We start from the raw sequence: 9,167 nt of genomic DNA, 5'->3' as shown, positions 1-9,167 counted from the left end.
AAGTAATCTTTTGTATGAATTATAACAAATAAACAAATTATAACAAACAACAAATACTAGGAATTATAACAGCACACAAATAAAATATACTAAAGGTACTCATGTAAAAGTCATATTCCTAACACAAAGTTTTTGGTTAAAAAGTAAGAGGTCAACTTTAAACTGAGTAGCATTTTGGTGAGGTTGAAATTCATCTTCTCTCATTACCTTGTTACCACAAAGGTGCCAGGTCAGAAACTACTATCGCGAACCCCATCCTCAAAAGTAGTTCAAAGTATTTTTAAGTTAGTGCTGTGATAGCCTTGACATCATGTGTTCATGTACGCAGATGCAAGGGGCTGAACAGTCACTTTCAAGGTACTCTATTATATGATTCTATCAAGTAAGCTTACTCCAAGGTTAGCTTGATTTCAGTTGCAAGTGGGTGAGAAATATAAAGAGGTTTGCAGTTTCCTTTTTAATTGCAAAAATATACTTTAATCATCAAAAAATCTCTATCTACATTTAGAGATACTAAATCAGTTCTGTACAGTTTTTGTGTATCAAGAAAAACAAACATTGGAATTTGACATTTCCTACAGTTGCAATAACAAAAGCTTTTCTTACTCATGAGATTATTTACATGCATTGAGACAATGAGAGAGTCTGATAACTGAACAGATCCTCATTAAACTTTGGCAGAAATACCTTAAACAGTGGTCTTTCCCCACTGCAATTAGGTACCAGCTGCCCCAAACTTTAGAATGCCCCTGAGCACACAGTCCTGGATCTTGGAATGTGCCAGTCTGCAATACTTGGTCAAGGTCAACAGATTTTGGGCAGACCAAAAAGCATCTTTCACTGAGTTGATGGTCCTCCGGGTGCAGTTGATGTTTGTCTCAACGTGTGTCCCGGGGAACAGCCCACAGAGCACAGAGTCCTGCATCAAGGAGCTGATCTTGATGAATCTTGACAAAAATCATTGCATCTCTCTCCAGACCTTCTTTGCATAGGCACCTTCAGAAGGAGATACGTGCCAATTTCTTTGCCAGCACAGCTGCTTTGAGAGCACACAGAGACTGGGAGTGCATGAAGGATCTTCTCACCACCAGCAAAGTTACATCTTGATGCTTGTTGCAAAGTTCTCACAATGAGGCATTCTGCCAAATGACTTTGACAGTCTGCTCAGGGAACCACGCGACAGGATCAACCTTCTCCTTTTCCCACAGGGTGTTAAGGATGTTATGTGCTGACTACTTCCTGATAGACTTGAAGTTAGAAGTGTTTTTCTGTTCAATTTTTTCCACAAAGGATAGATGATATGGAATGGTCCAATTACTTGAAGCATTCCGCAGCCAGGCCCATCCTTTGTAACACCTCAGACATGTAGAACTTCAGTACATAGTAACACTTGGTGTTGGCATAACGAGGGTCTACGCACAGTTTGATGCAGCCACACACAAAGTTAGCCATCAAGATGAGAGCAATTGTATGTATGTCCTTCCCCCCAATTATCCAGACCTTTGTACATGGTGTCCCTGCAGACACAGTCCATCTTTGACCTCCAGATGAAATGGAAGATGGCTTAGGTGACTGCAGTGGTGCAGGCTCAGGAAATGGGCCAGACCTAAACCACATGCAACAACATGGATAGTACCTCACATCTGATGACCAGGTTTTTACCAGGAATAGAGAGGCACCAGTGCTCCTATTAGCCCAATTGCTGCCTCACTTTGACAATATGCTTCTTCCAAGATTTTGCACATGCCCCAGTCCCTCTGAACCATTTACCCAGCACCTTCAAGTAATCTGTCCTGACAGTCTTTTTGCTAAAAGTCAGGATCAACTCATAGGTGAAACATATAAAGAATTGAGTGATTTTCTTCCCCAGAAGTCAGGGGTGACTTTTACATAGGATTGACCATTATTCAAATTTATCTTGTACACTGATAGCTGAAACAATTATTAACCACCAGCCAATTAGGAAAAGCTATAACTTAAAGTGTCACAACTGAAATATTAGCAAATCTATTTTTAAATTAGAAGAAAATTTAAGTTAGCATTTCCTGATTATAATTATTTCATTTGCATTATTTATGCATTGCTCTGTTATTTTTACCTTCCTGTAAAATGCACAGATGACAATACACCAAGAAAAGTACAGAAGCAAGCAATCACTTAAAGCATATAGATTCAAAGCCTACGTACACAAAAACACTGCCAAGAGATTTAAAATGCACAAAGATGTGGGAAAACATTTTAACATATTTTTCTTTTTACTACTTGTCCAATATCCCATGTTGGGAAACAACAGCTTGCAACTATTTAGATATAAAATACTAAAATCAGGGACCACCTAGCTATTGCATGTGAACATGTTAGATACCCTGCCCACTCAACTCTGCAAAGTCGTCCTCACTACTATTTGGGGACCTAGTTCAAATTTTACAGAGAGTTCCCACAGATGAGTCAGACAACGGCCTGACATAAGCACAACACATATCTTTCATTCAAATACACAGGCTCCTGCATCACCATCAGGAGGTATATTCAGTGCCATCAAGAAGAGAGACCCGTCAGGAGTGGCTGCACAGTTGAATACAGTCAGAAGGGGGGGGCACAGGAATCTTCAACATTGACACCAGACAATATGAGGTATCATGGCATCAGGATAAACAAGGCAAGGAAACATCCTGTAGATTATCACGACCTCCTTCCTTCAGACGATGAGTCATTACTCCTCCATATTAATATCATGGTCAGATAATGAACTGAGCAATGGCCAAATTCAGCAAGACATGGTCCACTTTCAGGTTTCTCTGCTTCCAGCATACCATCCAAGTCACATACCATTGTGACTTTGAAATATATCCCCATTTCCTTTTTGTTGTTGGATCAAGATCCTCACCGCAGGGCCACCAACCATTTAAGAGTCAAGCTCACCACCACCACCTTCTCAAGTGCACTTGAGAATAGGCAATAAATGTGGCCATGCTGCCATTTGATTAAAAAGAGCATGCATAATGTATTGTTGTTTGCATGAATAACATCGAACAAATATATTTTAAATATTTATTACAAAATACTATGAATCTACTCCTCACATTACCAAATTATAAACAATAATAACTATTCTTACAAAAAGTTGTCTAGCATTTATCATGAATGCAATGTGAACAACTACTTCATTAACAGAAACCATATTGTGGAGTACCTTCATTGTTTAATGAATTATGAAGCCCAAAATTCTCACATATCACAATTACAGTGAAGGTAATGAAAGCCTTTATCAATTACAAAATACAAAATTGAAATCCTCTCATGTTGAAAATATTTTGTGAACATTAATATGCAACATGTTTATCTAAAAATAATTTTAACTTCAGTATTGTAATTAACACAATGTTGTACATTCACGTTGCCATTGAAGAGATTTCTATTTTGCGCTGACACTAACCTGCTAGCGTAAAACTTCCTCAACTAGACCCTGGTGTGAAACAGCGGAAAAACTTCGGGAAAATTGTTTCCTTCGTTTTATGTCTGACACACGATGGAGTGTAAACCCAATTGGACTATTTTGTGAATGACAACTTTGTAAAATATCCAAGAGTCCAGTATATAGATTGTAAACTTAGCTGGCACATTTTAAATGATTAGTGAGGCGCAACTCCCACCCTCGTTTTTCAAATACACAAAATTTCAAAAAGTTACGGAAAAAATGATCAGTGACACGGGCAAACACACTCGCTCTACTCAGTATAGAACAGCTGAACTTTCAGCCAGGTAGGAGTCGAGCAATGCAAATAGGTTCTGTTAGCTGGAACCCAATCAGTTTTAGACCACTTGTGGCTGTACTATAAATACATCTTTAGATAGCCATCAAGTATTTCCGCATTTGACTGTAAGTGAAATGTAAGGATAAGGTTTGAGTTAACAGACGTGCCTTTTACTCTCATACAAGGACTAACAATTCCTTGAACGCTCTTTTTCAGAGCGAGTAGAACTCAGTCTCCATAAACGAATCCATTATCAAAATATTTTGAAAATTCATCTGTGCTGCACGTGAAATACATGTATATATTACTGTTAATACTAACAATGAAATTGGACTTCACTTGGTGACCAATAAAAGCTAGTTACTTTTTGGGTTGCGCTATCATTCGACCCATTTAGTGTAATTTCGAAAGGGAAAAGAGAGCGGGACGGGAGCAAAGAGGAGATGTTAGATAATTTACTCTAAAAGGCGAAAGTCCATGCAGTGGATTTTTTTTTCACATTCCGGTCACAATTGAATCCTGGCCGCGCTTTAGAATGATTGCTAGTGCGTTTCCAATGAATAACGTGTCTTTATTACAGTACAGTGCTTGTACTTCCGGCATTCGCCTCCCTTTTGGACCTTACACCGGTGTTTTGCGCGCTGAATTCCCTCCGTAAAACTTGTTCGTCGATTTCACTTTTTTAAAAAAAATCTTTTTTGACGATTACTGTAGCCTTCATTCGGTACGGCCACGAAACAAGTTGAATGACAGATCATTTGTGGCTGTCACTCAGATCAACCCGCGCTCACTCTCTGGAGACAACGATCCCAACAAGACCCAATGAGAAAGTGATATGAGCAAATCAACTCAGTTTCGGGAAATTTACACATTCATTTCAGGTCGGCAAATATAACAGCAGAAATTCTTATTCACATTCGTATATTATTGGACACGTTTTTAATGGAGAAAGATCAGTTATTTTCCGCGTTTGTAACAATAAACAGGTTGAACATAAACCATAATAAAACATTATATATACTTATGATCCTTTGTGTATCATTTAACCACCTGCTCTGACGACTGTCAAACTGTTCCCACTTCATTGACGACATAAATTAACTGATCCCAGTATAACTGGATGGATTTTGCTCATTTGTGCAGTACTTTAACAGTTACCACACAAATTCCATATATATTAATGAACGAATAATGTTGCAATTACAAATATAAATTGTTGCCGAAGGTTTAAAAAAAGTACCATTTTGCTCAACAAAGTGCGGTTTCTAATATTTGCACTGGCCACCCGTACTTAGATATGAGAAAATGTGCTGTTTATTTCTGTATCGCGAGGGTAGACTGCCAAAAAGAGCAAATTTTTGAAAATAACAACCTCGGCAGTTAAAGGCAGCTCTCATCAAGTTTTATCTTTCGAAATTTTGCAGAATATTCAAATTATTCCTATCCTATAACTAACTGTCATTGTTGCTTTAGCACAAGTATCTGGTAGGAGTTGCTATAACACCATCAGGAAATAAACTATTTAACAATGTTATAAATTTACTTGCTTCTCTCGAGAAAGGACAGAAATTATTGTCTGCCCACCTTAACAGAGAGCTTTGCCCTCCAAGAATGTGCAGTGTTTTCATGGACTTGCACCTGACATGTACCTGTGGCCTTTGCTGAAGACGCCGCCGAAACTTTGGTGCATTATAAACATCAAATGTATTTAAAATAAACTTTTCCACGTAATTCAGCTGGTTGCTAAATTAACTGATCGATTACGCGCCGTGCTGTTTTCCAATTTCAGCCTTTAGATTTACTCCGCTTATGAAAGCCGTTTGTTTCGAACATACATAGCAATCTATTTTTATATTCAGGTAGGTGTGTTTTTGTAACTCATGGACATATTATTTGGTTCTCAAAGTGTGAATAATACGGTAAATGACAGTGTTAAAATCGCGCGCTCTCCCTCTCTGTCTGATGCATGCAGTCAAGATAACAGGAGGCTCCCGCTGGGCATTGCCCTTTAAACGCAGTGAGGGGCTGGAAGAAATGCGAGACTTTTCACACCCCGGGCCTGGAGCCGGGGGAGGGGGGAGCGCGGGGGAGAGACCCATCGCGACCCGCCCTCCTAAGGCCAATTTCTGATTGATGTTCCTGCTAACCAATAGATGACGGATTATCACGAATGTTTGTTCACATGATATGGAAGTTGGACCAATAGCACGGAAGGAGGGATGGAACGCCCCCGCTGCATCCAACGTGGGTCGCGGCTGGCAAGCGCGAGCGGCTTCACATTAACGGCTGTTCGCAAACGGCTAGCAGTTGAGTCAGGAGGGTCGGGGGTGGGGGGGGAAATATAGTGCAGAACAACACCGTGAGGCTACGGCGGGGGAGTTCCTGCTGAACTTGGCTTTCTTTCGAAGTAGGAGAGCGAGCGAGTTACCTACCCTCAGCCGATCGGTGTGTGGGCTGGAGCTGCGGCTCTTGGGTTGTGTTCGTGGAGCGGCGATCGCTCGGTGCGAGGCAAGATGGCGGCGCTGGGGCTGCCGGCGCTGCTGCTGCTGCCCCTGTTGCTGGCGTTGAGCACCCCTCGGCCGGCCGCGTGCACGGGACCGGGACGTGGAGGCGGCGCTCGTTCTGTCACCCCCGGGGCCTTGCCATGCATCCCGGGCTGTACGTGCAGCGGGGAGCAGCTGGATTGTAGCAAACAGGCCTGGACTCACATTCCCCGCCAGCTGCCTTCTTGGGTCGTCTACCTGTAAGTACCCTCGAGGTGTTTGCATCATCTGCTAGGACCTGTCAGGATTGGGATGAGGAGTGCGCAATCCACCATTTACCACCTAGTGTACATTGCACTGAAGCTGCAAACTTCAGGTCTTTACCGCTGCCTCCAAAATACACCGATCATAGCCATGACTAGTTGGCATTGCAGGTTTCAAAGAAACTCGAATATATGGTCACTTTCTTAGCTTTTAAATACCCGGACATTATAATTATTCTCAGAGGCGAGCTTTGCTTATTCCTTGTTATACAGAGATGCATGTTCATCAATGCAAGTTCAGGAATGTGGTATTTATTTGTGGTAACGTATCGGACCTCGCAGTGAGCATGGGTTGTGCTCACTTCTGAATTGTTGCACAATGGAAGAATAAGTAAGGGTTTGTTGACATTTGAATTTCTTTCATCCCGAATACAATCTACATATTTGTCTAGTCTAAAATCCTGATAGATTTGTTTATTCTTCACTCTTTGGCCTGCTGAAAGGGGTGCAACTTTAGTACAGCAATATCGAAGTCTTGCCAGCAATTCTTTGCATTTTTTGAGTTTCGAGTGTTGGGACATAACTGTTGTGAAGCAAAATGTGGACGAAAAATTAGCCTTGGGAAGACGACGGGGTAAAGGATCGTCAGTTTTCCTCAGCGTTTTGCGTCACTTGAGATTGAAATTGGTGACCGTAGAAAATTCCATACTTGGTAGAATTTAAGAAAAATGGATTGGTTTAGTTATTTGAAACTTGTGGTTTCATTATCAAGTCACTTAAACAGTAAGTTTTGCAAGAATCGACCGTTAAACAAAAGGAGACTGTATATATGTGACACTTCGTTCAGGGTATTAACCAAACTATTAACAGGCGTAGATAATTATTGCAATTTGCCTTCAATGTGATTAATGTGTTTGTTAAACTTTGACTTTACTTATTGTAGCATCTTTTGCAATTTTTTCTTTCTTGGCTATTGCGGGCTGACCCATAACTAGGTAATTAGGCGGCTCACTTGTGTTCGCTGGCGATATAGTTTTTCCAGAGACTGCTCGGTTCATTGTCACTGCGACGTGGTTCTCATTCACTTGGCTGTTGCCCGGAGATGTTGATTGGCAACATGCCTGCCTCGAGTTCAGTGCACATATGGTCCTAATGCTCGATGCAGCTTTGCAAGTTCTATTGTAGCTATGCCGGATTTCTGATTTTGCTAATATTAGTAAAAGCGCATTTAAAATAGAAGTATATATCCGAGTGTTAATCTGCATGGTTTCCATCTTCGAGGAAACGTATCCTTTTTTCGCGTCTTTGTGGCTAGCTTCGTTCGTTTAGATTTATCACTTTTGAATGCGCTTTAACTATATTGCTTGGGCACTGCTAAGAGTTACTCCCTTCTACATTTATTTACAATACGGGGATGTTGAGACGATTGGAAACAAACTGTTTTGCCAAGATGAGTCTGGTGACAAATTATTTCAATTCTGAAATTATAGTGAGTGCTTTTCGTTACCTTTGCTCAAAAGGGCAGAACTATTTGCTAACCCTTTTAAGATTTGCAAAACTTAAAATAAAATCTCCACCTAAAGGCTTAGCAAAATTATTTATTTATTAAAATAAACTGCCTAAAAATAAGGTAATAATAAGTTCTCCTCTATTCGATGTTATTGATCTCAAATGAATAGCAACTGGGTAATATAATTGACCTCTGCTTGCTTACTTTGAGGAGGGGAGCATTGGTCAGAATTCCCACTCCTGATTATTGGTCAGTGACTCATACGGGAAGTACTAATGGACAATGGATGTCAGCATGATTGGTTATGATGCATTCCACAGTCAAATAACAATTTGAGCCAACTGTCTAGTTTTTTATTCATTAATGAGATGAGGGTGTTGCTGGTTTTGCAGCATTTATTGCCCATCCCTAATTGCCCAGAGGGCAGTTCAGAGTCAACCACATTTCTGTGGATCTGCAGTCACATGTAGGCCAGACCAGGTAAGGATAGCAGTTTGCTTCCCTAAAGGACATTAGTGAACCAGATGGGTTTCTTCGACAATTGACAATGGCTTCATAGTCATCATTAGTCTCTTAATTTCATATATTTTTATTGACTTCAAATTCCACCATCTGCTGTGACGGGATTCGAACCTGAGTCCCCAGAATGTTTTCTGTATCCCTGGATTAACAGCCCGGCAATAATACCGCTAGGCCATTGCATATAGTCACATAGCACAGAGACAAACCCTTTGGTCCAACTCATCTGTGCTGACCAGACATCCCAATCTGATCTAGGAGATAGCAAGAACTGCAGATGCTGGAGTCGGGGTCGATACAGCGTGGAGCAGGAGGAACACAGCAGTGTCCTGATGAAGGGTCTAGACCTGAAACGTTGGCTCTCCTGTTCCTCTGATGTCACCTGACTAGCTGTGTTCCTCCAGCTCCACACTGTATCAATCTGACCAAGTCCCATTTGCCAGCATTTGGTCCATATCCATCTCAACCCTTCCTATTCATATATCTCTGTGTGAAAAAATGACCCCATATGTCCGTTTTAAATCTTTCTCTCCTCATACATTAAACCTACATCCTCTAGTTTTGGACTCTTTTCCCCCACCGCGTGCGCGCACACACACACACACACACACACACACACACACACACACACACACAC

General features: G+C 41.0%; 1 protein-coding gene across 1 annotated transcript in view; it reads left to right on the top strand.

Moving 5' to 3' along the window:
- Positions 1-6,098: 6,098 nt before the first annotated feature.
- LOC125485167 (leucine-rich repeats and immunoglobulin-like domains protein 1) overlaps positions 6,099-9,167 on the top strand; it is a 75,623-nt gene continuing 72,554 nt past the window's right edge. Inside the window, exon 1 of the mRNA XM_048606734.1 lies at positions 6,099-6,498. Within this exon, the coding sequence (XP_048462691.1) occupies positions 6,269-6,498 (230 nt within the window). The 5' untranslated portion in view covers positions 6,099-6,268. The remainder of the gene's footprint in view (positions 6,499-9,167) is intronic.

Source organism: Rhincodon typus, chromosome 16, assembly GCF_021869965.1.
Source record: "Rhincodon typus isolate 14 chromosome 16, sRhiTyp1.1, whole genome shotgun sequence".
Taxonomy (NCBI): domain Eukaryota; kingdom Metazoa; phylum Chordata; class Chondrichthyes; order Orectolobiformes; family Rhincodontidae; genus Rhincodon; species Rhincodon typus.
Note: the sequence above shows the minus strand (reverse complement) of the source record. Positions and strands in the feature narration are given on the sequence as shown.